The sequence below is a fragment of the Fistularia commersonii genome, chromosome 22, assembly GCF_037954325.1.
Source record: "Fistularia commersonii isolate RoL2024-O1a breed Wild chromosome 22, RoL_Fcom_v1.0, whole genome shotgun sequence".
Classification (NCBI taxonomy): Eukaryota; Metazoa; Chordata; class Actinopteri; order Syngnathiformes; family Fistulariidae; genus Fistularia; species Fistularia commersonii.
Window position 1 is genome coordinate 529525 of NC_141305.1, and position 25476 is coordinate 555000.

The 25476-nt window shown below is 54.7% G+C and overlaps 3 protein-coding genes across 7 annotated transcripts in view; 2 read left to right on the forward strand and 1 right to left on the reverse strand.

Annotated features, from left to right (window-relative positions):
* The first annotated feature begins 260 nt into the window (after nucleotides 1-260).
* shld3 (shieldin complex subunit 3) lies at nucleotides 261-3126 on the forward strand. Of its 2 annotated transcripts, none has more exons than XM_086169755.1 (3): nucleotides 261-307; nucleotides 979-1607; nucleotides 2245-3126. In XM_086169755.1, the coding sequence occupies exons 2-3, from the start codon at nucleotides 1104-1106 to the stop codon at nucleotides 2446-2448; spliced, it is 708 nt and encodes a 235-aa protein (XP_086025881.1). In that variant the 5' UTR covers nucleotides 261-307; nucleotides 979-1103; the 3' UTR covers nucleotides 2449-3126. The 2 variants fall into 2 exon arrangements, with proteins under 2 accessions (XP_086025881.1, XP_086025882.1); XM_086169756.1 differs by lacking the exon at nucleotides 261-307 and adding an exon at nucleotides 314-848.
* A 296-nt stretch (nucleotides 3127-3422) lies between these two features.
* On the forward strand, nucleotides 3423-12984 carry LOC147221199 (phosphatidylinositol 3-kinase regulatory subunit alpha-like). 2 transcript variants are annotated; one of them, XM_086169466.1, is made up of 17 exons: nucleotides 3423-3916; nucleotides 4943-5323; nucleotides 5392-5521; nucleotides 6431-6523; nucleotides 6775-6846; nucleotides 6951-7067; nucleotides 7158-7356; nucleotides 7487-7569; nucleotides 9299-9404; nucleotides 9482-9580; nucleotides 9749-9929; nucleotides 10004-10129; nucleotides 10225-10367; nucleotides 10658-10834; nucleotides 10944-11018; nucleotides 11225-11395; nucleotides 11479-12984. In XM_086169466.1, exons 2-17 carry the CDS (start codon nucleotides 5132-5134, stop codon nucleotides 11663-11665), a joined length of 2151 nt encoding a protein of 716 aa, XP_086025592.1. In that variant the 5' UTR covers nucleotides 3423-3916; nucleotides 4943-5131; the 3' UTR covers nucleotides 11666-12984. The 2 variants fall into 2 exon arrangements, with proteins under 2 accessions (XP_086025592.1, XP_086025593.1); XM_086169467.1 differs by lacking the exons at nucleotides 3423-3916; nucleotides 4943-5323; nucleotides 5392-5521; ... (3 more) ...; nucleotides 7158-7356; nucleotides 7487-7569 and adding an exon at nucleotides 8144-8336 and having other exon boundaries at nucleotides 11479-12482.
* The window catches only part of LOC147221200 (protein mono-ADP-ribosyltransferase PARP14-like), a 16025-nt gene continuing 2918 nt past the window's right edge, over nucleotides 12370-25476 (reverse strand). Inside the window, exons 1-17 of one of the 3 annotated variants that reach the window (XM_086169465.1) lie at nucleotides 25182-25279; nucleotides 22383-24522; nucleotides 22118-22186; nucleotides 21030-21102; nucleotides 20689-20925; nucleotides 20260-20478; nucleotides 19994-20093; nucleotides 19602-19751; nucleotides 19332-19394; nucleotides 18927-19112; nucleotides 18547-18750; nucleotides 18232-18350; nucleotides 17480-17715; nucleotides 16231-16502; nucleotides 15490-15623; nucleotides 15128-15302; nucleotides 12370-14757 (exon numbers count right to left, since the gene is read on the reverse strand). In XM_086169465.1, the coding sequence (XP_086025591.1) occupies nucleotides 14474-14757; nucleotides 15128-15302; nucleotides 15490-15623; nucleotides 16231-16502; nucleotides 17480-17715; nucleotides 18232-18350; nucleotides 18547-18750; nucleotides 18927-19112; nucleotides 19332-19394; nucleotides 19602-19751; nucleotides 19994-20093; nucleotides 20260-20478; nucleotides 20689-20925; nucleotides 21030-21102; nucleotides 22118-22186; nucleotides 22383-24490 (4629 nt within the window). In that variant the 5' untranslated portion in view covers nucleotides 24491-24522; nucleotides 25182-25279 and the 3' untranslated portion in view covers nucleotides 12370-14473. Of the gene's footprint in view, nucleotides 14758-15127; nucleotides 15303-15489; nucleotides 15624-16230; nucleotides 16503-17479; nucleotides 17716-18231; nucleotides 18351-18546; nucleotides 18751-18926; nucleotides 19113-19331; nucleotides 19395-19601; nucleotides 19752-19993; nucleotides 20094-20259; nucleotides 20479-20688; nucleotides 20926-21029; nucleotides 21103-22117; nucleotides 22187-22382; nucleotides 24523-25181; nucleotides 25280-25476 lie in introns of those variants that run through there. The other 2 variants (XM_086169464.1, XM_086169463.1) reach the window with 2 other exon arrangements.

Below are 25476 nucleotides of genomic sequence, written 5' to 3' on the forward strand. Positions count from 1 at the left end.
TTAGAGCCAAATCTTTTTCTCACAAAAATGTGGCGAGAAAAAGAGCATACATTTGAAAAGAAAGAGTCATCACACTAAACCATCATAAACACGACAACATTCAATCAAAAAAAAAAAGTTTCAATGGCATTTCAAACATTCCATCTAAAGTGAAAGCTTGTGAAAACAAGAGGAAGGTGACTGTTAAGCCTCATTTTGTCTGAAAACTGGAGAATGAAGGGAACGGAAGTCGTCCTCGACTCCACTTTCGCGAGAGTTTGCGAGAATCTCCTTTGAGGAAAGCCGGTCCAGGTGCCCGTGAGCTAAGGTAACGGCTAGTTGCTCAGCGTCGTTTAATATGCCGGGTGTTTTATTTGATTTGATGGGTTTTTTAAATTGACTTGGTTTATCTAACTGTTGGCTGCCATTAGAGAAAGATTGAAAAAAACATACATTTGGGACGTCCGTTACCCAGATGGAGTTAGCTAACAAGCTAAGCTAAGCGCGCTTCTACCGCTAGCGGCAGCTAAAAACAAAGCCGGACAGGAGAGACTGTTCCGTTCAGGGTCCGGCCGGCGGCTTCCTCCGGTCCTGTTAGTCATGATATTGAGGTACGATCGGGCTGCAGGGGTGGAGATGAAGAAGGTGGAGGAGTTAAATGAAGGTCAATAGTCCAGAGCCGTGGAGAGGGGAGAGAAAAGTGTCAGGTGTGAAAGAGTATGAAAGGATAGTGGAGAAGAGCAACCATGCGATCTGGTTTGGAGACACTGAGTGGAGAGGAGGTTTATGGATGGATGGATGGCGGAAGGAGGGCGCAGACGATCAGTCGATACACTGGGACGACCCCTGAAGGGAACAGCCCAAAGAAGGTGTGAACGTCAAGCGCCTGGAGAATCTGGAGAGCCGCTTGCTAGCTGCCCTAGACAACGAGTTAAGCCTTGAAAGTAATAAGTCTGTTTTACTGGATTAACTGTTGTGATGTTGTTGACTAACTTGCAGGTGGCCAAGGTCCCTTTGCCTCAGACTGGGTCACAACGAAGAGGGTCCACACTGCCCCGCCAGTGAGGGTGTGACTGATGAAGAGGAGGGTGAGGGCAGGGGGTTCAGCCATGTGACGTGCCTGGATGGAGGATGTGGTTCTTCACTACCGGCCTGGACCAGCTGGACTCTCGGCCCTGATAAAGAACACAGAGAAGCTGCTGAAGCCTTTCGCTTGCCGGCCCCCTCCGGTTTTCACCCCCTGGTTTCCTGCCACGGCACAGCGCCACCCGCCGCTCAGACCCGCCAGACCCCCGCCCGTCATCAGCACCGACTGGGGGCGTCCTCGCACATCCCCGGCCCTGAAAACGCCCGACGATCCAACACAGAAAGACGGCGTCTCTGAAACTTTGAGTGGTCCGTGTCAGAAAGCGGGAGGCGGCGCGGCCGGACCCTGGCACCCCCTGCCAGGCGCCTCGCCGCTCAAACGCTCCTGGAGCGTTTTGGCGCAGAGCGTCCCACAGGCCTCGGCGCCCTCGCTGTCCAGAGACTTCCATCACACGGTGTCCGTGCACAAACTCCACCTGCGCCAGAGGGCCCGGTGGGTCGTCAGGGAGCTGAACTGTGGAGCCACGCAGGACATTGAACAGGTCAGGTTCCTCCTCAGAACACGAAGGGTCCGGCCCTGGCGCCATGGACCACTTCCATTGCATGCTTGCACCTTCCAAATCTCTGACTTAAGTAGAATTGACCTCAGAGAAGGTATACACAATGTTGGAATTAGGTTAAAGATACTAAAGGAGAGTGAAATATTCCATTCAGAATCGCTCTGATGTTTTTTCCTCGTACCTTTCGGTGGCGCTGGAGTCTTGTTGAGAAAATGTGAAAGGGTTAATGGACATGGTGATGAGCGCAGGAAGCCGCAGACCCGGGTTTCAGTTTCCACCATGTGAAAACGCTGAGCTGATGTTTGTGAAGATGTTTGTTGCGAACGATCTTTATCTGAACATCCGTCTCGTGGATTTTTCCGCTGCTCTCAGGACGTCGGTCAGCTGACCCGTGCGCTTTCACACAGGCCAGTGTTTCCACTCCGAAACAGAAAGCCAGACGCCACTTCCGCCCTCCGCCAACCTGCTAGATCTTATGAAAATAAAGAACGAGCCGTCGCCTCCCTGAACAGAAGACGTGGCAGTCCTGGAACGCCCGGGGCTTCTGTCTCATACTTTACGGCTCCCGGCCAAAAGCTTTGACCCAAACACCTTTGCTTTTGTGTGTGTGCGTGTACAGGCATGGCGTGCGGTGAGTCAGGCGGTGCAAAGCTCCAGGCTGCCAACGTGCAACGCCAACATCCAGCGTGAACGTGGGGAGATCTGGGTTTTCTGCGACATCCTGCACGCAGAGCAGGTGGGCGTTTTCCTCAAGCGGCAGCTGCGGCTGTCGGGCACCATCGGCCTCACGGTTCACCGGCTGGGATGCGTCTTCACCATGTAGAAGCCGGGAGCGCGACTCCACCCCCGCCCTGCAGGGTGAGGCCCTTGACATCAAACGCCACGCTGCTGAAATCTGTCAAAATCCAGATACTCGCTTTTTCAAGAAGACAAGGACCGCAGATTCGGACCAGAATATCATAGCTATGGAGAAAATCTAGGTACTTTTGTCAAAGAAATGACCTTAAGTCGAACACAATATACAATTCCTACTGATGATCGACACACTAAAAGCAAAAAACAGCTGAAAATGCTTTAAGATGTAGACACATGATCCCCCTCCCCCAAGCCTGTCAGCAAACAGAAAAAAAGAGGCTTATGTCGAGCAGGAAGAAGAAATATTCAGAAACTGGAAGAGAATCAACATTTGGTTCGGATCCCGAGAGACTTGGATTTTTAATCATATATTTACAAATGACGTGAGTGTGTTTATGTCAAACATGTCGGTTATTTATGAACGAATGTTGGTCAGTGAGACACTGAAACACTGTGAAAGTAGCATTCTTATATTCTGAAAAGAAAGGGCTTTTCTTTTTTGGATGAAAGGGACGAAACACTGAGCTGCATGAATTTTTGATGAAAGTCTGGCAGGAAATGACTGGAAACGCCTCCTCAGGTTCTCTCCGGAGCCGCGATTGTGCCTCTTGTTGGGTTTTTGTGTCTGTCTCCTGGTGAAATAAAGCTCCGGTTGAATCCAGGAGTCTTTTCTGGAAAGAAAATGTAACAAAACAACAAAAACCTGCAACTGGCGTCACATGACCGTCCGTCCGCCTGCTATAAATAAGGGCACCGTGCACAGCGCGTCCCCCCCAGCCCCCAACGCTCTTTTGTTGCAGCGCTTCCAGGTCTTGACAGCTCTGCATTAAAATCTGGGTTAGCGGAAGTGACGTCAGGGGCCGGCCCCCGGGACGCGCCACAATAAAAGGCCGTGTGTCGCGGCTGCGACTGCCACGGAAGAATCGGAACAAAGAGCGTCGGGGTCGAACGCGTCTGGAGGTGGTTTGTTTAGTCACAGATTCGCATCCAATGCGGAGAATAATTTTGACAACTGAAGCTGATGTGCTTGCGTTGACGGTGCGCCACAAGGCAGCTTTTTTTGAAAATTACTCAGAATGGGTGTTTTTTTTTTTCGACAGGTCGCCTTTTTGTACGATTCAATTATTCCCGTGCAGCGACGGGATGTTGAGGAGAAGAAATTCCATAAAATGACTAAACTAACTTGCGACGCGCAGAGTTTTACTCTGAAAGTCTGAGGCGGAAGTGCTCCGCAGCGCCGCTAGCTTGACTGTCGGCCAGACGCTGAGAGCCAGTCTTCGGATCCCGGGCGTCTTTACCCGGCAAATAACCCCCGGAGGAGCGGCCGCCCCCCGGTCCCGGCCCGCTCGGACCCCCTTCCATCCCGGAGGACCGTCATGACCCCCGCCTTCCCGCCCGCCCCGCGTCTTTCCCGGTGAAATCGCCCAAAAAAGAAGGTGAGACGCTGCCACATGCTAACAGGCTAAGCTAGCGCTGGCACGCATCGTCGTTTCCCGTTTCCTGTTTTTATTTCTAATGTCTTTATTTTGCGTCCGCTGGTTTTATACGTGCTTAACGGGGCGATGGAGGCTCGTATGCGGAAGGATGGCGCGGATCGAACCGCACCTTGTGCTCTTTTTACGGGAGCGGATCGGTAAAGTAGCAGGAAGCCACCGGTCCGGCGGAAGGCTGCTCCGGAGCCGGGGGTCCTCCGGGTCCAGGGCCGAGGTTCTGGTTCTGGTTCTCTCTTCTCCGAACAAAGACCCATTTTAGGTCTTCTGATTTCACTGGGGATGTGGTTTCGTCCAGAGTCTTGAGGATCTGAGGGCATCTGGTTGGCATCTGGGGCGCAGACGATGTGGTCCAGTTGACGTCTTCCGGCCGTGATCTCCAGCTCTCTGGAGGGGGTTTGCAGATGCATGTGAAGCACCTCCTCCGGGTCCAGGACCGTGGTCCTCAGCTGGACTGCAGGAGAGAAGATCCGGTCCCACCTGGAGGAGTTCAAGAATCTCTGGGTTTTTGTCCAGGAGGAGGGGCTGGAGGTGGACAGGAGGTCCACGCAGCTTCACCGGGGATGGAGAATCTGCATCTGTCAGTCAGGCTGAAGCAGGATCTCTGTTTAGCAGCTGGTTCTTGACCCGAACCTCCGGTCAGGAGCTGTGGGTGAAGACCCGAAGACGGCGGATCCGAGTGGGCGAAATGAGTTTCCCGCTCTGACTTTTCCGAGCAGACGCGGAGGCGTCTGGAGGAGACCCGAGAAGACCCGAGAAGACCCAGGACAGTCTTGAGGGACCAGGCCTCAGGTCCCAGCCTTCCTGTCCTCGGGTCTGATCTGGAGCCGCTCAGAACCTGCCGGACTGATTTATCTTGGGTTGTTTTTACTCTTTGGACGAAAACATCTCCGAACGCAAGCGGAGGAGAGATGAGGGACGGGCAGCGGCGACCTCCGACCTCTAACCTTCACCCGGTTCTGTCTCCGGCAGGTGACCCCCACCCCCGACCCGTCGCCCCAGATGTGGCCGCCACCCCTGCTGAGGCTGCTGTTCATGAACGGGGCTCAGGGGTCGGAGCGGCGGCTGGAGGGATGACAGGACTGTAGCCACATGGAGGGTGGCGTTCGCACTTAGATCGTGTTTTCTCTTCCGTCGGCCATTCGCTTCCCCTCCGGCGCCATGAGCTCCGAGGGCTTCCAGTACCGAGCGCTCTACGACTACAAGAAGGAGCGCGAGGAGGACATCGACCTGCACGTGGGCGACATGCTGCTGGTCAGCAAGGGGGCGCTGCTGGCGCTCGGCTGCGGCAGCGGCGCCGAGGAGAGGCCGTCCGAGATCGGATGGCTGCCGGGCTTCAACGAGACCACGCAGGTGGGACGCTGCCGCCGCCGCCGCCGCCGCCGTGAGACCGCGGCCTCTGACCTCTCGTTCTCCACCAGGAAAAGGGCGACTTTCCCGGGACATACGTGGAGTTCGTGGGGAGGAAGAGGATGTCTCCGCCCACGCCCAAGCCCCGCCCACCCAGACCGCCATCTGCCGCGTCGGCCAGGACCGACTCGGAGTCGGAGGGTGAGTCAGAAGAACCCCGTCCACAGGCCGGCGGAGGGCGCCTCGCCTCCGAGCTGCCGCAGATAGAAATGGAACCCGGTTCAGACCGACAAGTAAATCAGCGCCATGATGGCGGCCCTTCGGTGGGGTTACCAGAAACACACACACACACACACACACACACACACACACACACACACACACACACACCTGGTGTTTTTCTCCACCAAATCACCTCTGATTTTTGTGAATGGATGAGCTGTCGTCCACTGGAGCTTCCTTCAGCTGCTTCCTCAGGGTGTGTGTGCGTGTGCATGCATGTGTGTGCACCCAAACACACACACACAGTAACTAATGTGAACAACTTCAACAGTGGAACATAAAACCACATCCCTTCAGCAGCTTCACAGTAAAAGACACACACACACACACACACACACACACACACACACACACACACACACACACACACACACACACACACACAGCTTTGGTTGGGGCTGAGTTTGCCGACTGAACAGATCTCAGTTCTGCATGGCTTCTACCAGCCTCACCAGAAAACGCAGGAAGTAAGCGTGCGTGCGTGCGTGCGTGCGTGCGTGCGTGCGTGCGTGCGTGCGTGCGTGTGTGTGTGTGCGCGCACTTCCTGCAGCTCCTCTAAGGTCGTAAAGCAGAAGTTCCCCCTGAATGGGGCCTCTTTGATTCAAAGATATGTCTTTGTTCCACTCAGTGATTAGTGTACTGGTCATATGTGTGTGTGTGTCAGAGACGGGGTGTGTGTCAGACATCGGATGTATTTAAAGTGAATTGGACTTGGGCGGGCGGGGCCGGAGAAGCTCCGCCCACCTCGCGGCCTCCGGCTCCTCAGACTCACGCCGCCGTGCATCCTGGCTCCGCCCCCCGGGTCACCGGATGTGTTCCGCTTTGCAGGCTTCCTGCTGCCGGAGCTGCCGGAGCAGTTCGGACCCCCGGACACGGCGCCGCCCCTCCTCAGCAGACTGATGGAGGCCGTGGAGGCCAAAGGTACGAACGGCTACGGAAGGTCTACCAGGAAGGAGAAGGTGGCTGTATAGGAACCCGACAGCTCTGGGTGTCACTGCAACACCAACAAGCATCACTTCTAGAAGATGAAGCCCTCAGACGTGTGTGTGTGTGTGTGTGTGTGTGTGTGTGTGTGTGTGCGCGTGTGTGTGCGCGTGTGTGTGCGCGTGTGTGTGCGCGTGTGTGTGCGCGTGTGTGTGTGTGTGTGTGTGTGTGTGTGTGTGTGCGCGCAGGTCTTGACAGTCCAGGTGTGTATCGCGGTCTGAGTGGTGGAGGTCTGGATGCCCGGCAGCTGGCTGACAGCGGTGAGGATCCACGCCACGTCGCGCCACGTCTCCATCAACCAGTTAGAATGCAGTGTTAATCTGTGTGTGTGTGTGTGTGTGTGTGTGTGTGTGTGTGTGTTCAGACCTGGAGCAGCTGGACCTGTCGTCCCTGTGTGACGCCGTGATGCGTTTCCTGCAGGACCTTCCCGGTCCCGTCCTCCCCCCGTCCCTGCAGGCTGACATGATCCACGCCGTCCAAGGTCAGTACACCCCGCTCTCTCACACACTCACACACACACACACACACACCTCGGTCTGAGCCGACCTCCGGTGCGCCCCTCCGCCCGCAGAGGTCCGAGACCCGGAGGACTGCGCCCAGGTTCTGCTGGGCGTGGCCTCCTCGGCCCCCTGCCCCCCCCAGTACGGGCTGACCCTGCTGAGCGTGGTGCGCCACCTGTCCAGGCTGTGTCTGCACGCCGCACGCAACCAGCTGAGCCCCCGCAGCCTGGCCGACACCTTCAGCCCGCTGCTCTTCAGGACGCCCGCTGGGTGAGGAACACACACACACACACACACACACACACACACACACACACACACACACACACACACACACACACACAGATGTACTGGTCCCCCTGCGTTCTCACTGCCGGCCCGCGGGCGGGGTTGTGTTCAGGTCCGAGGCCGGTCCGGATCCCCTTGTCCAGGTCCTGGAGGTCCTGATCACCAGTGAGCTCAACATGAACCAGGCGGCGCCAGGTAACGCTCACCCGCCGCCACCTCGGCAGCCGCTAGCACGTTAGCCGTCGCTATGCTAACATCGTCTGCTCCGGCACCTCCGCCTCTTCTCAGCTCCGTCAGGGAAGCTCACGAGATCTGCCTCTGCAGACACTCACTTCCTTCTTTTTCACTTACAGGGTGCGTGCATGCGTGCGTGCGTGCGTGCGTGCGTGCGTGCGTGCGTGCGTGCGTGCGTGCGTGCGTGCGTGCATGTGAGTGTCTTTTTGACCCTGGTTGGTTGTCTCTCCTGTCATCTTGGTGGTATTTGGTTTTGAGGTTAGGGAAAATTAACCACTAGATAGACATTAGACCACACACACACACACACACACACACACACACAGTTAGCCTGTGTGTGAAGACGAGCAGCTTCAGCTGCAGGATGAAGGAGCTGATGAGGTCGTTCTCTCAGCCAGCAGCTGAAACCATGACATCATCCATCCGCACGGGGAGGGGAGGGGATGTTGCCTGGGAGACGCGGCTGCTCGGCCGGGATTGGCCGAGGGCGCGGGTGATGTCACGCATCTCCGGGCTGGTCTACCGAGCTTTGAACCGAGGCTCGCGCACACAAAGTTGCGTCGCTGGAAATGCTGGGAGAGGCCGACGGAGAAGGAATCATGTAGAGAGCGGGACGGCCGGGGGCGGGGGGGCCGACATGCAGCGGGACCAGAGCGGCGGCGGCGAGGATGAGCCGCCGCCGCCGCCTCGGGACAAGATCCTCTGCTACATCAGTATGCAGAGTCCAGGTAGGCCGGGTCGCCCCCGCCGGAGGTCCCGGGTGTCCACGGGAGGCGACCACGCTCCGTGGAGCAGGTCCCCTCGGGGGACACCGGCCAGACGGGCGGACGTTTTTAAATTCAATCCTGTCCGGCGGCCTCGCGGCGCCGGAGCTCCAGAGACGATCTGGATGAGCGAGCGCTGAGGGTCAGCTGGCAGGAGAAGCTCTCCGGACCAGAGGCTCCGGGAAGACGGGCTTTTTACTTCTCTCTCTTTGCAGCCTGTAATTGGGTTGCAGGAGCTCCGGCGCCGGTTTACCCGCCGAAATCCCGGACGTCGTTTTTCCTGTAGATGCGTCCCTGTGTACGGCGCCCCGGGTGGGCGGCCGCCTGGCGCTGCGGGAGGCGTGTCAGGGGTCGTGCAGATGAGCGGAGATGACCTCCAGTGGGCGCCGTCCTGTCCGCCTCGCTGCCGGTTCAGGAAAAGCTCTTCCGTCCCTCTGTTGGTCTTCACTCGGCCCAGAAGCCTCCTGTGACCAGCAGCTCCTCCAGCGCGGCTGCTGCCTGAGGACGTTCACTTTATTAGAATAACAATAATTCATTATTCCCTGCTGGGGAAACGGGTTCTTGACCCTGGTTGGTTGTCTCTCCTGTCGTCTTGGTGGTATTTGGTTTTGAGGTTAGGAGAAATTAACCACTAGATGCACACCTACACACACACACACACACACACAGTTAGCCTCCAGGCTCTCAAGGAGCGGCGGTTCTGCGGTTCAAACATGGCCCAGCTCTCGGAACCGAAGCCGGTCCGGGTGGAACTCGTGGGTTGAGACGACGCCGGACCTCCTGTGCCGCGCCGCCCGCCCATCAGGCTCCGTGCAACAGCATGAACGTGTCACATCCTGAGTTCCTGTGTGCGCACGTGTGTGTGTGTGTGTGTGTGTTCCCGCTCTTGAATCCAAGATGGCTGACATTCTGGCTCTCTGTCCCAGCTTTACCTCCCAAACCGGTGAAGACCTCGACTCCAGCAGCTTCCAGCAGCTTCAACAACAGCATGGCTCTGCAGGACGCAGAGTGGTACTGGGGAGACATATCCAGGTAACACACACACACACACACACACACACAGGTGTCCCTGTCCAGGTGCTCAGTCAAGGTGGTGTTTGCGTTCTTAGAGAGGAGGTGAACGAGAAGCTGAGGGACACAGCGGATGGAACCTTCCTGGTGCGCGACGCCTCCACCAAGATGCACGGAGATTACACCCTGACCCTGAGGTGAGCGCCGTCACTGCGACACACACACACACACACACACACACACACTGCAGTGTGAGTTGAATCCACTAGATGGCAGTGGTGTGAAGGTGGCAGATGTTTGCATGGAAGACACCCTGTGAATGTGTGGAGTCTGAACGTGGACTGAGGCCTGGATGTCGCCCGCAGGAAGGGAGGCAACAACAAGCTGATCAAGATCTTCCACCGGGAGGGAAAGTACGGTTTCTCCGACCCGCTGACCTTCAGCTCGGTGGTGGAGCTGATCAACCACTACCGCCACGAGTCCCTGGCTCAGTACAACCCCAAGCTGGACGTCAAGCTGCTGTATCCGGTGTCCAAACACCAGCAGGTGCGTCGGCGCTCTCGCGGCGAGCTCGCCGCCGGGTTCCGCCGCCGCTGACGTAGCTCGCCGTTGTGGTTCAGGACCAGGTGGTGAAGGAGGACAGCATCGAGGCGGTGGGGAAGAAGCTCCACGAGTACCACCTGCAGTACCAGGAGAAGAACCGCGAGTACGACCGGCTCTACGAGGAGTACACCAGGACCTCCCAGGTACGCTGCCCTCTCCGCCTGCCGCGAGGCCGAACCCCCCCGGAGGTAGACCCGGAGCCGGGCCGTCACCGTCCGGTTCTCCCTCTGACCCTCAGGAGATCCAGATGAAGCGCACGGCCATCGAGGCCTTCAACGAGACCATCAAGATCTTCGAGGAGCAGTGTCAGACCCAGGAGCGCTACAGCAAGGACTACATCGAGAGGTTTCGCAGGGAGGGCAACGACAAGGAGATCCAGAGGTGGGCTGTTGCCGCGGCAACCTCAGCACAGACCTCACACGGCCGCCATGGCAACACAGGCTGCAGGCACAAAACACCTGCCGCTGAACCGAATGAGATGAGCGAGGAGGCCGCGGTGGCTTCAGGACGTCTGACGGTCCGTCTTTATATCGAGCGACGCGATCCTCAGCCCCCGTTCGGGGGGCGAAGGCCCGTCTCGGCAGATCGTTACCGCACTTCGATCGGCCGCTCGAACTCTGTTACTTCTGCCCGGTGTGGATTTCTTTTTGAAAGCAAATCTCTCGGTGCAGGATCATGGAGAACTACGACAAGCTCCGCTCACGGATCAGCGAGATCGTGGACAGCAAGCGGCACCTGGAGGTCGACCTGAAGAAGCAGGCCGCCGACTACCGGGAGATCGACAAGAAGATGAACAGCATCAAGCCTGACCTGATCCAGCTCCGCAAGACCCGGGACCAATACCTAATGTAAGCCGGCGCACACACACACACACACACACACACACACACACACACACCGCCGCCCCAGCTGTGTGCCGCAACAATAACACCCACCTGTGTGTGTGTGTGTTTTCAGGTGGCTGACCCAGAAGGGCGTCCGGCAGAGGAAGCTGAACGAGTGGCTCGGCCTGAAGAACGAGACCACGGAGGAGTGAGTGTCTGCCGTTCGGGTCCCGACCGGCAGGGGGCGCCGTCGCCCCGCCGGCTCCGCAGCCGGGGACGGGAAAACGGTTTCGGCAGATTCTGTCAGAGACGAGTTCCCGTTCGCAAGCCCGACCGTCACGCAAAGTCAGAAAGATCCGAGGCCGTCGGAGATGAAATGTTGGTCCAGAAGCAAACGTGTCCTCTTGTCTGCAGCGAGTACAGCATGGTGGAGGACGAGGAGGACCTTCCTCACCACGACGAGCGGCTGTGGCGTCTGGGAAACATCAACCGCAGCCGAGCCGAGTCGCTGCTGCGGGGAAAGAGGGACGGCACCTTCCTGGTCCGGGACAGCAGCAAGCCGGGCTGCTACGCCTGCTCCGTGGTGTAAGCTGGCCCCCCCCGACGTGTCGACGTGTCGTCGGTCTCCTGTTTCTCTGTGGTAACCTGCCCCCCCCCTCTGCCCCCAGGGTGGACGGCGAGGTGAAGCACTGCGTCATCAACAAGACGAGCAGCGGGTTCGGCTTCGCCGAGCCTTACAACCTGTACGGCTCCCTGAAGGAGCTGGTGCTTCACTACCAGCACACCTCGCTGGTGCAGCACAACGACTCGCTCAACGTCACGCTGGCCTTCCCCGTCTACAGCCAGAGGCGGTGACCCCCCCGGCGCCGCCCCGCGCCCGGCGCACGTCGGGGCTCGAACCTCCCCTCGACCAGGAAACCAGTTTACAAAGTAGCTGTGAAAGCCAGCGAGTCAGTTTACAGCGGAGCAGAGCCGGCGTCCTCGCACCACCGCCGCTCCTGGTGAAGAGGAGTTCACGTCTAAAGATGGTTTGTTTTTTTGTTTCGTTTTATTCCCGAGCCACCGGGACCCGGCGGTTCTGACGGACAGACGGCAGGTCAGAACCTCCGGGCTCTCAAGGAGCGGCGGTTCTGTGGTTCAAACATGGCCCAGCTCGAGGAGCCGAAGCCGGTCCGGGTGGAACTCGTGGGTTGAGAAGACGCTTCCTGCTCCTCCGGGCCGAAGCCGTCGGGACTCGGAGCGGCGGCAGAACATTTGAGAGCCCGGAACGGGGCGGGAAGCCAGAACCTGAAGGGTTTTTCCGGGACCTTCGGACCGCCGCGCACACCGGACCCGCGGTCTCACCTGAGAAAGACGGTTTGGAGAGACTGCAGGTACACAGAACCTGGGAGAACCACGTCATAGCAAACATTTCAACGCAAGAACGCTGATGTTCCTCAGTGTGCTGGTTTCCACGGCAACAAAGCTTCTGGGGCTGATCCAAGACCAGCTGCTGAAGAACCACAACCAAATTCATTTTGTTCCGAAGGTCCGATTTCCTTTCATTGGAAGTCTGTGTGTCCTGGTCGAGCGACGGTTCAGCCTTTCATTCCATCACCACGTCACTCGTGACACTTTTGGAAGAGACAGGATTTTCCAATAAAAAAAAAAAAAAACAAAAAAAAAAAAACAACCAACAAACAAAAAAAAATATTTTTCCAAATGTTTGCAGGAACAAACTGAAAACCAAAGATCCTCACCTGATTTGATTTAGAAAACAAAGTGCAACTGTGTGAAAACACATTAAATATTTGAGCTTCTTCTGGGCTGTCAAGAATACAAAAAGCAAGTGAGTGAACACAAACCCAATTATTTATCCAGAATCAAAGGTCGTGAAAAGGTCACTCCATGTACATCATCTATCAATAAACATTTGTTCTCGTGAACGCAAAGACTTCAACTCTATGGGAACTAAGGAGAATCTGACTAGCCTGAAAATGATCTGCATTTACTGAAAGTGAGGAAAAAGTATTATTTCAAAAAAGAAAAAGCAACAGTTGGTTTTGAAAAGCTGCGGGCGCACGGAGGGCTTTTTGCCGAGGCATCTCGTGGCGACTGGTCACGACGGGCCTTAAAATAAAGGTCCAATTCATCAGACAAGGGGAAAAACAGCAATTAAAGTCTCTTTATGTCAATGAACATGTTATGTCACTTTTCACTTTATAACATTGCTCGTAACGATGGGCTCATCCCAGTTTGAAACCGCAGACTCCTGCAGACTCCAGCAAAACGAAGCCTTCCTTCTTAAAACCCGGAGACGCCGGAAAAAGCAACGGCGTCCTTTTTCTTAATCAAGGTAGGAAACGTCATTTGCCGGCCTCTGAAATGTTACTTTCTCATGAGCAGCTGCGTCAACTGTCAAGTTTGTTATCAGGTTAACCTCCAATATCCCTTCACAGCTACAGGCTGGCTAGCGGCCCGGTTAACGGCTAGCTAGTGGTCAACTCAAAGCTAGCCAGTCCGTTGCGGGTTGGCCGACGCCTAGTGAATCGTTCTTCGATGGCTGGCTCATCGTCTGCTAACAGCTAGCTGCTAACTGCTTTATGGGTTAACTAGTCGTCCTGTAATGGCCGGCTAACGGCTAGCGAATCGTTATGTAATGGCTGCCAATTTGTCTCCTTACGGTTAGCTAGCGGCCCGCTAAAGACTGGCTAACGGTCCACAAATGGTTTTCTAAAGTTTCATTCCCAGTTTTGGATTCGTGATGTTTGTCCACCGTCGTGTTCTCAATTTTTGACACCTTTTATTTCATTGTCATCGTCACATTCAAGAGGCTGAAAAGCAGAAGAAACATTTCATCACCAAGTCCATCTTCATTTGATTAGTTTATTTCAGCAGGAGCTTCTTCTTCTTCTTCCAGCTTTTCCCTTCAGGGTCTCCACAGTGAATCCACCTTCTCCATCTCACCCTCTTCTCTGGATCCTCCTCTCACACCAACTACCTTCATATCTTCTCTCAGTATGTCCATCAATCTTCTCTCTGCTCTTCCTATTCCAGCATCCGTCTACCAATATCTTCTCCATCCCTCCTCTGTCCATGACCCAACCATCTCCGTCTGGCTTCTCTGACCCTCTCTCCAAAACATCTAACATGTGCTGTTCCTCTGATGGACTCATTCCTGATCCTCTCCATCCTGGTCACTCCCAAAGAGAACCTCAACATCTGTATCTCTGCAACCTTTATTTTTGCCTCCTGGCTTTTTTTTTTTTTAGATGTTTGAAGATTTTATTGGTGAGTCATGGTTGTGACTTGGAGTTGCAATGATCTGCGAGGTCTTTCAGCCTGAAAGTGTCAGTTAAACATCAGCTCCTTCAAAACCATGACACCTGCACACCGGCTGAGCGTAACGTCCGGTCCGGATGCAGTCGGTGCTCAGAGAACTTTTGAGAATTGATCACTAAGAAAGTTTAAAGTTACAACCTAATTTGTGGGTCATGTTTCTGTCGCTTCTCTGTGACATTAAGATAAGAACAACTTTATTAATCCCGAAGTAAATTGTTGTGCCAGAGTTTCAAGTAAAACATAACAATAATAGATAATAGTAGCAGGAGGGAGAATAAGAAATACAATTTCTTATTGACAAGTGTCAAAGTTAAGGCTGGGTGTTAACAGAGCGACGGGGATTCATTTGAAAGTGATCAGGTATTCTGGATACGCCTGGACATCCTTAAAGACCACAAACATGGTGGGAACGGCGCTGTTGTCGGTGACGCTGTCGAACAGATCGGTGGGATTCAGGGGATCTTTAACCGGCGGTACGACCAGTTGGGCTTTTCCCACGGTGAAGTCTCCCACCAGGACCCGAGCCAGGTACATGCGCTTGTTGCCCTGAGCGTCGGGCTTGGAGTAGCCTCTGGCGGAGTAGGCCGGGTCCACGGCGAAGTACGTGCCGTTGCCCCACATCGCAGCTGACGGAGGGAAGAAGAACACGCCGAAATTCAATCTGAAATCCTCAGGAGATTCGACACGGAGATCTTCGAGTCTCAGCGTGACTTGATCTCCAGAACTTCTACCATGTGCTGTCGCTCCGACGGCCTCCTTCCCGAAGGAACTCCAGCCAATACTTCAATTTATCCTACCTGCTTATTTCTTCTTTAGTTTCACTTTTGTCTGGATTTTTTTCATTTTACAGCTTTTACAGTTATGGCATGGAAGTGTGTGTGTGTGTGTGTGTGTGTGTGTGTGTGTGTGTTCAGACAGCAGGTGAAGATGTTGATTGGGTAACCATGTGTTGTCTAACAATGTCAGCCCGGTCGGTGTGGAGTGTGAAGGTGTTACCGTGGCGCCCGGCGTAGCTGCGGTTGAATCCTTCTTTGTTGATGAAGGCAATGGACGCCTCGTCGGTGCCGTGGAACAGCTTCCTCTCGTTGTTCTGGTGTTTATTCTTCACCTCCATTTCTTTCTTCAGCAGCTGGTAGCTTCCCCACAGCGTCACGTTCTGGACACGTTGGATCTGCCGGCACGGAAAGATGTGGCATTTCTTAATATTTCAAATTTGTCTTCACAACCGTCGGTCTTCTGGCCGTCATTCATTCATGAGTCCGAGCGAGAGGCTAAACTCTGGCACGGAGACGTTTGGGCGCCGCCGCAGATCGGCGTTCGGCGATGGCAGAAAAGGGGCGTCGGAGAGGAAGACGTACGGAGATGATGGCGGAGGTCAGACCCAGCTTCCGAAACTCTGCCTCCACGCCGTTGTACTCCTTCTGTCCCCGAGCCAGAGGGTAGATCTTCAGCGTCTCGTTCTTCATGTCTTCCCAGTGTGTCGGCAGGGCAGCTGAGAACCAGGCGAAGAAGAACGACAGTTTCATTCATCTCATTAAGAAAATGAAACGGTGTCTCTAGATCTCCCTCAAAGATGGAGCGAGCGGTTCCGTCAGTGTGACCGGTTTGTCCTGTTTTTATCTGCTGCACTCCAGGGTCGGACGGCGTTTTCGGACTGTTTTCTTTCACTTCTTTGTATTGTTAATCAGCCCGACCGTGCGATCCTACATCGGAACGACCAGTGACGAGGACACCGGTGAGCGCTGCTTCTACCCTGGTCGTGTCGTCTTTTCCACTCAGGTCATTTCTTGCCATTTCTGGCCTTTTTTCTTCATTTCCAGGGAACCTCTAGCTAATTCTCAGTCATTCTTCCCTCTGACTTTCCGATGGCTTTTGCCGAAACAGTTCCCTCAGAGAAAACGGATCACGTCAGGAGCTTTGACTTGACTGTTAGCGTAGCAAAGGTGTGCAGCTGCTCTGTGGATGTCAGGCTACGGCACCGTGAGGCCGACCAGCCGTACGACGGGAGCCGTCCAGATGGAGTGGACCTTCAAAGGTGTGATCTGACTTTTTTTTTCTAACGGATTAACTGTTTAACTTTCACGTCTCGTCCCACTCACCTTGTAAATGTTTGCGAACCAGGATCACCTTCTTGCTGCTCTTCACTGCCACGGCTACTTCGATGGAGATGTTTGTCCAGTGATCTTCACCTTCAATCTTGATTTTCACTTTCTCTTTCCTGTTAAAAGCTTCCTCGAGGGTGAGGTTGGTGTGAAGGTCAAAGGGCACCATGGAATCTTTGTGGTCCATGTAGTGCCACCGGATAGTTTTGCTCAGCATCAGGGCGGCCATCGTCTCGTTCTCTGCCCTCTCCACCCTCTGGAGGATTTCTCTATTTGACAGCAGAGAAAAAAAAGATAGGTTTCCTTTTCGTTCGCTTTTCACAAACCTCATCTGCTTTCCAAAACTGAAGGCACAAATCCAGGCCGTCAGAGTCCACTTTTTAGGGTCTCTGTCTCATCGTGACGGTCTTGTCCCGGACATGGCGGTCTTGGGTCGAGACCACAACAGATGGATTTCACTCAACCCAGAAGGGCTCATGTTCCACCTCTGTTGGTCCAGTAGCTGCCGGGATCGAGCACAAGGTCCTGACCCTGGCCTTCAAAACCACCTCAGGAACAGGTCCAGCATATCTGAACCAAATGATGAGACCTTATGTTCCCGGCAGAGAGCTGCGTTCCTCTGATACAAACCTACTAGCAGGACCTTCTGCTCGCTCTAAGCGATCTCAGGCTAAACTTCTCAGTTCTACTACCTCAGTGGTGGAACAAACTTCCGGAAGCAACAAGACGAGCATCATCTCTCTCAACCTTCAAGAAACAGGTAAAAACATTTCTCTTTCAGGACTTTTTGATGCTTGAGCTGCCCCAGATCAGGTTAGGCACTAAGTTAGGCTGTGCAGTGTGTGTGTGTGTGTACGTTTGTGTATGTCTTTGTCAAAAAATAAACAAAAACACACTAACCCAGTCTTACTGTTCTGTATATTTCCTGTGCATCGTGTATTTGCAAGTGTATTTGCAGTCCTTATGTCCTCTATTGTAAGTCGCTTTGGATAAAAGCGTCTGCCAAATGTAATGTAATTTCTAAACATGATCGGACCCAAAAGCGGGGAAGGCCCTGTTTTTTGTTCAGTTTTTTTATTTTTTATGTCGTTAATGGCTGCCTCTCTGAGGCCAGAGGAGGACATGGACAAGCAGCACAGACTTCTGCCAGTTCTAGTAGTTCTGCTGTTTCTGCTGTTCAGAAAGTGTGTGTGTGTGTGTGTGTGTGTGTGTGTGTGTGTGTGTGTGTCAGCGTCTGTTTGCTGACCTGATAGCAGAGTCTGCGTTGATGACGTCCGGGGCCAGGCCCTCCATCTGGATGTGGGGCTCCTGGTCGTCTCCGCCGCTCTCCAGGCTCATGCTGACGGTCCACTCCTTCTGCAGGGCCGTGATCTGGTCCAGGTCTTGTTGCGTCAGGCGGCTGATGTAACGGTCCCTGATGCGTTTCACCGTGTGCTCATCCGCCATCACATTTGCGATCATTTCTTTGGCCAGACTCAAAGCCTGCAGCGGCGGCGGGGAAACGGCGGACAGTGTTGGCGTTATCGGTGTTCAGACGTGCAACGCGACATGACTCTGAACCAAATCATGAGACCTCATGTTCCCGGCCCCAGATCAGGTTAGGCAGCAAGTTAGGCTGTGCAGTGTGTGTGTGTGTGTGTGTGTGTGTGTGTGCGCGTATGTATACGTTTTTGTCTTAAAAAAAACGCAAAAAAAAAAACTAACCCCAGCTTACTGTTCTGTATATTTCCTGTGCATCTTGTATTTGCAAGTGTTATTTGCAGTCCTTATGTCCTCTATTTTAAGTCGCTTTGGATAAAAGCGTCTGCCAAATGTAATGTAATGTAATGTAATGTAATGTAATGTAATGTAATGTAATGTAATGCAATGACAGTTCAGTGGAATAAGCCCGGACTCGACGATTCCACCTCCAGTTTCCACCTGGAGCTCATCTAACATCTACTTTTAACAAAAGTGCCGGTCGAACGGTTTGATTCGATCCGAGAAGCGGGCGTGAACCTCGGCGTCCGGGGCGCACAGCTGAAGCACCGTGGGCTCAAACTTCTCGCTCTGCAGGACCAGATGTGTCGCACCAGATTGATCTGCACCAGAAGGCATAAAGAAGTTGGTGAGCGTGTCTGAAACGACAAAATAAAAACAACACACCGCGGAGTTTATTTACAGCCGTCTCATCCGTCTAGAAGTTTTTAAAGATCGGTCGCTGGTTTTAGAAAGCAGCCGGAGAGAAGCCGGATCTGCAGCTTGGAAACCGACCGCACGAGATCCGCATCTGGATCCAGGAGGTCCTCCTGACGAAGGCGAGTGTGAACCTACCCTTGATGCGGGACAAGACTCCCTTCTGCTCCACCTGCTCGCCCTCCCTCATCCTCATGCTCTTGTGGAACTCGGCCATCATGGCCGGCTGGAAGATGAGGAACTTCACCGTGCGAAGGGACTGCGCGTTTTTCTTCCTCACGAAGTCCACCACCGCCCCGATCATGGCGTCCGCCACAGCGGGAGGGTCGACGCCTCCTTGACCTGACGAGCGGACGAACGAGCGCATTCAAGTCATCTTCGGAGCGAAGGGTCCGCGCCGGAGCCCAGGATCCCCGGGATCTCTTGGATTTTATTTTCGATCATTATGTACAAATGTTCTCCCGCGTGAAGCGAGGCCTTGAATCTGCCACCCGAAGGCGTCGGCGGATCGTACAGACCTGTTCCCAGGGCGGGGAAGGAGACCGAGCTGAGCTTGTTCTCCTCGCAGACCTTCAGCGCCGAGCAGACGATGTCCCTGATGCTGGCGGGGTCTCTCTGGCCCACCACGTGGATGATGCTGCTGCAGGGCAGCTGCCCGCCACCCGTTTTGATGGCCTTCTGACCCTTGTAGCCCGGAGAAGTCACTGTCCGCAAGAAGGAACACATATTCGGCCCGGGTTATCTTTTTTGGAGTGTTGTGAGTGAGCGTCTGAACGTACGAGTTCTTCAAAAATGGGAAAACGAATGCGGCTTCTTTGGAGGCAGAAGATACAGTTCGCCGTTGGAGTTGAAGTCCGACGGTTCATTTATTCCGATGTTCTGAATCGGCGGCTCCGACCGAAGGTTCGGCTCCAGATACTGACCGATGTTTGCACATTCCTGCAGCACTTCGGGCCCCGCGGCATCTAGGATCGCCATGGAAACCCCTGGAGATGATAAAGGCCACGATCAGAGCGCGAGGGTTTTATGAGGAATCGCGACAAAGACGAGAAGTTAATTGAGCGATGCGGAGAAACACAGGCTTCGGTCCAACCGCCGAACCGCCGGGCCTCGGATTTTCAAATCTGAGCTTCACGTTTGACTCAAAGCGTGTCGGGACGGAGAGAGGAAGACGAGGAGGAGCCGGGCGAGACCTGATCTGAGGTTGAAGGTTTGATTGGAGGAGTTGACGATGGCATCGGTGGTCTCCTTGGTGATGTCCCCGGATAACAACTGGAAAGTCAGCTGACCGATCTGCATCTGGTAAGAGTCCGGGGACGGAGACGTCACCTGACCCACGGAGGCTGAAAAACACGCACGAGCACGTTAGCATTTTATGCTGCCGCTCCGTAGCCACTTCCTTAGCGTGTTAGCCAGACGCCGGCGATGGTGGCGACGGTCGCCCTGGCCGGCCGTTTGCTCCGTCAGAGCTTTGCTCGTTACCTGGACAATTCACATCTTGGTGGATAAAATCCAAATGTTGGGAATGGGATCTAAAAATATTTTTATTTTCCTCCTAATTCCAGGCAAAGAAGAGTGATGTTACCCGAGGGCTTCTGGGACGGGCTGGATGGGCGTCCAGGTGTGGAGCTCTGCTGGGGTTCCTCCACCCGAGTCTTCTGATCAAGGAACGTCCTGCTGAAGAGCTGACACACAACGGACGCTGTTAAAACCCGGACACGCCTCCTCCGACCGACGGCGTGTCTTTCCCAGAGGACAGAGGAACACCTCCTCCCCGGGCGAGCCCCAAAGCTAAGCTAAGCTAAGCTAAGCTAGGGAGGAGCAGCTCCACATCGGTGACGCAAACCTCACCTCCGACGTTTTGCGGTCGCTGGGATGGACCACAACGATCACCTCCCTCAGACGCCCGGCGTTTTGTCGGCTGAAGCGGTAGATCTCCTGCAGCAGGACCCTCAGCGTCACGTGTCCAGGGAAGCCCAGCCGGCCGGTTCCCATCGCCGGGAAGGAGAGCGAGGTCAGGCCGAGCTTCTCCGCCTCGTCCAGACAAAATCTGGTGATGGTTATTAACTCCTGAGACGGAGGGGGATCAGAAGAACATCTCAGATCCAGAGAGCGGAGGGACAATGAACAAGTAGCTCCACAAACGCAAAGTCGTCCACCTCATCGTTTCTGGGCGACGTGGAAACGAATCGGCTTCTAGAACACCGAGGGTTTGGGCCGCGGCGAAGAATCTGACCTTCGACGTACATTTTCTTCAAAGAACATTTTGGTTTCGCTCACCTCCTCGGCCCTCCCCGCTCCTCCGTCCCACGTCGGGCAAACCGCATGGAAGACCCACCGACAAGGGAGGTCGAAGCCTTTGGTGACGACGACCTTGCCGGACGGCAGTTTGGCCCCTTGAGCTTTGGCGTGAGCTTCCTGCTGCAGGGACGGACCGGCCGCCTTCAGGATGGCGCTGGAGAGGAGGCCTTTGCTCAGGTTCATGTTCCCGGGGACGGTGTTGACAATAGCGTCGGTCTGTGGAGTAAAACCCCAAACGGGCGCGAGAGGTATCTGTGTTGATTCGACTCTCTCACGGGGAGCGAGCTTCCATCCTGGACTATCTGAAGATCTCGACCCACCTTCTGGTCCTGAATGTTTCCCTCCCGAAGAAGGATCTTCAGGCCCTCGGCTGTGCTCCTCTCCAGCCTCCCGCTGCTTCGGCCAAATACAGAGCGGCGAGTGAGCTCATCATCGGTAAAGGCTTACGGAGGAGCGACGGCGCGTCTGACCGATTGAACTCCGAGACCTCGCTTTTTTTCCACGCCGGTGGTTTCACCGGCCTCAAACATGCGAGAACAACTGACTTTTCACCCGCCGACAAACCGGCACAAACAGGAATTCGTCCGACGGCCTCAGACTCGGCCAAGCGGCCCGATTAACCCTCATATTATGTTAAGGGTCAAATTGACCCTTAACATAATATGAGGGTTAAGCCGATCCGGTCCGTGTCGACGATCGTCGGTAACGTGGCTCGTACAGGTCGGGTCCTACGGCTCTGAGGTAGAAACGTGCAAACTGCTACGCTTGTGTTGGGGAACTATACTGCTCCAAAAAATAAAGGGAACACTTGAACAACACAATGTAACTCCAAGTCAATCCCACTTGTGTGAAATCATAGTGTCCACTCAGGAAGCAACACACATTCATTTGGACTTGTTTTAAGGACATTACATCAAAGTTGGATCAGCCTGGAGTTTGTTTTTACACTTTAATTTGGAGTGTGATTCCTAATCCAGACCTCCATGGGTTGATACAATTGATTTCCACTGATCATTTTTGTGTGATTTTGTTGTCGGCACATTCAACTGTGTAAAGAGCAAAGTATTTCATAAGAATATTTCATTCATTTAGATCTAGGATGTGTTTTATAAGTGTTCCCTTTATTTTTTGGAGCAGTGTACATTAGATAACGCACTCGCCGTTTCGGCGTCACGTCGTTACAACTCCGACCGCTGACTTTGAGAGGCAGCGGCAGGACGGCGGTGCGAAAGGTCGAACGAGGCCACTTTGGCCCAAAAAGCTCAAATCGTTCACCCTCGCTCTTCGGCACAACACCAACCCGGCGGCGTCGGCGTTCGGCACGAGTAGAAGCGTCCGGCTGTCTTTTAGTTCGGAGATGTTGCCGACCTTACCGGGCAACGCGGGAACAGAAAAGGACGGCCCTTACGTTGCATTCCCGTCCTGCGTCCCGGGGCTCCGATCTCCTCCGGCGGCTCCGCCTGGACCGGTATTTCCGCTGGGACGCAAACGACAGATTTCGTCAAGAGAAAAGCAACCGCGGTAAAGTCCTCTTGAAAAACCAGCGGGACGGTTCACACCAAACTGCCGGCGACCGGAGTTGACCTTGAACAGTGTTGTGAAACGAACACAGCGCAAGGAACTGTAAACGCACACCCAAATATAAACGTCAGCGTGAACCCCCGGCACCTCACCCGCTGTCCGGCGTGGGCAGAGTCCTCTGGGGTTTGCAGTCGGCGAACTCCTTGTCCACGGCTGCGGCCAGGATTCTCACCCTGTGGTCGTTGTTGTCCACCAGGTGGATGCTGGTCAGGGTCGTCTCGGCCCCGCGGCTGTCGCAGAATTCGCGCAGCGTCCGAGCGATGACGGCGGCGCACAGGTCGACGGGGAATCCGAAGACGCCGGCGCTGATGGCCGGCAGGGCGACGCTGGAGCAGCGGGCGCTCTCCGCTTGCCTCAGACTCGCGTTGACGGTCTTCTGTAGAATCGGCGCCGATGTTTTCTCGTCAGAGAACCGCGGACCCACCGCGTGTATGACGTACTTGCTGGGCAGGTTAAACCCATCCGTTATCACCGCGTCGCCGGGGCGAAGTTGCCCGTTTTTAGCCACGTGGTCGTCGCTGAGCTTCTGTAGCTGCGGCCCGGCGGCACGGAGCAGCGCCAGCGCCAGGCCGCCTATGTGTTGCAACTGCTCGTTGGCCGGGTTGACCACAGCGTCGCCTGCAAAGCGGCAGATGTCGCCCTTATAGACGGAAAGCACCAATCCCTGCTTCGTGTTGACTCGGCAGTGGCTGCTGCCACTTCCTTCCGGGTGACTCTCTTCCTGCTCCACGTTCTCCGGAGCCACGACCGCCACGCAGCCGCAGTCCGACAGCAGGCTTTGCAGAATCAGGGTTCCTCGACTCTTGAAGTACTTCTTAGCTCCGGGCTTGTCCATGACGAGGGCGTCCGTGGAAAGATTCTGGGTCATCTCCTGAAAACACGATCTGGCCTGCTGGACGTGGAGACGAGGCCCGGATATGACGATTTTTGCCGTCTTGGAATCCAAACGGACCGACACCTTGTTATCTGTGGCGATACCGCTCCAGTCTTTTTTCTTCCTAATGAACTCAACGACGGCGCAGGACTTCGCTGGTATCGTTGCTTCGACGCTCGAGTAATTCATCACGAAGTCCTTCAGGCTGTCGTGAACCTCTTTTACCGGCAAACGGAGGCCGGCCACGGATATTCTGCGACCGGTCCCTTGCTGATCCTGAACATCCACGGTCTTGTTGTTCTTGGAATTGAAGCGGTCCAACAGGTTGGTGCGCAGATCGGCCCAGTCCGGGCGTCTCAGAACCTCCTGGTCATCCACGTCGAAGGTTTGGTGGGAGAAGACCGTCTTCATCTTGGCTTCTGCTTGTTCCAGAGCAGCTTCAGACAGGCCGAGCAGGACAAGCGCTTCCCTCTCGCAGCAGATGATACCGGCGTCCTGCGACGCGAAAACGATCCGGGACATCTCTTTTAAATCGACAGACTCTAAGAATTCTTGGATATGTTTGGGGAAATCAACATTTCTTTGACACAAGCACAACTTCTTCTCCAGAATCCACGATTTGGCTCGATAAACTTCATGGGGGAGCCCGGAGACGGTTAGCTTTTGCTCGCCTTCGGTGTAGGACAGCGACAGGTGAGGGGAAATGTCCCGCGCCACATTCAGCAGCCCTTCCAGCTTCAGGATGTAGAACACCGCCGGGGACAAGGCCACGTCCTCAGAAACGCCGGCCTTCTGCCGTTCGATGCGACTGGAGGCTTGGCTCAGGATGTTTTCGACCGCAGCTCTGACGCCATCTATACAACCGGCACGTCCGGCCACGCTCAGAATCCCCCGGGATTCGTCCATCAGCAGGATAAAGTTTGTTTTGACCACCGAGCGAACGTCTTCCGAAGACGCCTTCCACACCTCGGCGTTGGCCGGACAGTCGAAGGCGGCGTATTCGGCCATTTGCCGGCGGAAGGCCTGCAGCGCCGTCACCTTCCAGTTCTCTACATTTATGTGGGCGGGACCTCGCTGCCTCAAAAGGGCGGGGACGGGCTTGAGGGTGGCCTCGGGGTTCCCCATGTCCACCGCGCAGAAGAACGAGCTCATCCGTTCATTGATGGTTCCGGCCAGATTGTTCCGGTGGAGGAATTTCCAGACGGCCGGGGGGACGGCCTCCGTGACGGGCTCCGGCATCTTGCACGTGGCCCGGTCCTCGCCGTACAGAGCGGTCCCAAGGGAGCGGTAGTACGGGTACACCCTGACAGGAATGGAGGCCAGCATGTAGTCTTGCTTGCTGCAAATCCATCCAACAACTGTGGGAAGACAAAGAGCAAAACACCTTATTTTGTTTCCCGCTTTGTCCACAAAGTAAAACCTTTCCTCGGACGAGCGGTTAAAACCAGGGGTGTCAAACATACGGCCCGCAAGGAGGTTCGATCAGGCCCGCGGGATAATTTGAAAGTGAAAAAATGCATAAAAGACAAGAATTTCATTTTTTAATTAAGTGCAGTTCGATAATTTTCCACTAGGGGGCGCACTGTTTTGGTCAGAGTAGAAGACAGTCCGCATCACTGAGACGGACCAATCAGCAGACGGTATCTAGTGCGGCCGAATAGTACGAATAGTACGGCCGGAGACTCACTGCCAACAGTACGATGTCTGGGCTGCACACACACACACACACACACACACACACACTCAACAGCTAAGACAATTTATATTTCATTATATTTCCTATTCTTCCTCCTTTCCACTATCGTCTATTTCTGTTATGTTTTTACTTGAAACTCTGGCACAACAATTTCCTTCGGGATTAATAAAGTAGTTCTCGTCTCATCTCACACTCCTTCACCGTGACGTGTCCGGCGTCGCACCGCTTGTTGTTAACAAACACAGCGACACCTTCTTTCTTCTCGCGGCTGCCGGCACAACTCCGGTCTCCTCGGACCAACTGAAAGCCGGGTGAACTCACCACAGAGTCCGGTATGTTGCCGTTTAGCCAAGTCTCAGTGAAGCTCAGCACCGAGGCCTGGCGAAACACACTGTCGCTCCGTGTGGGTGCCGTTAGCTCCTCCAACGTGTTGCCCAGCGACCTCACGTTTCCCATCACAATGGAGAGGAGATTCGGTCTGTATCTCCTCTTCCTCACCCACCGTCTCCTCGCGGCCCTGCAGCCCCGGTGTTTCCTCCGTAGCTCCCTAGGGATTTCGTGCCTCTCCCCCATCTCGCCGCTGTGTCGAAGCTGATCCCGGTGTAAACAATGGAGC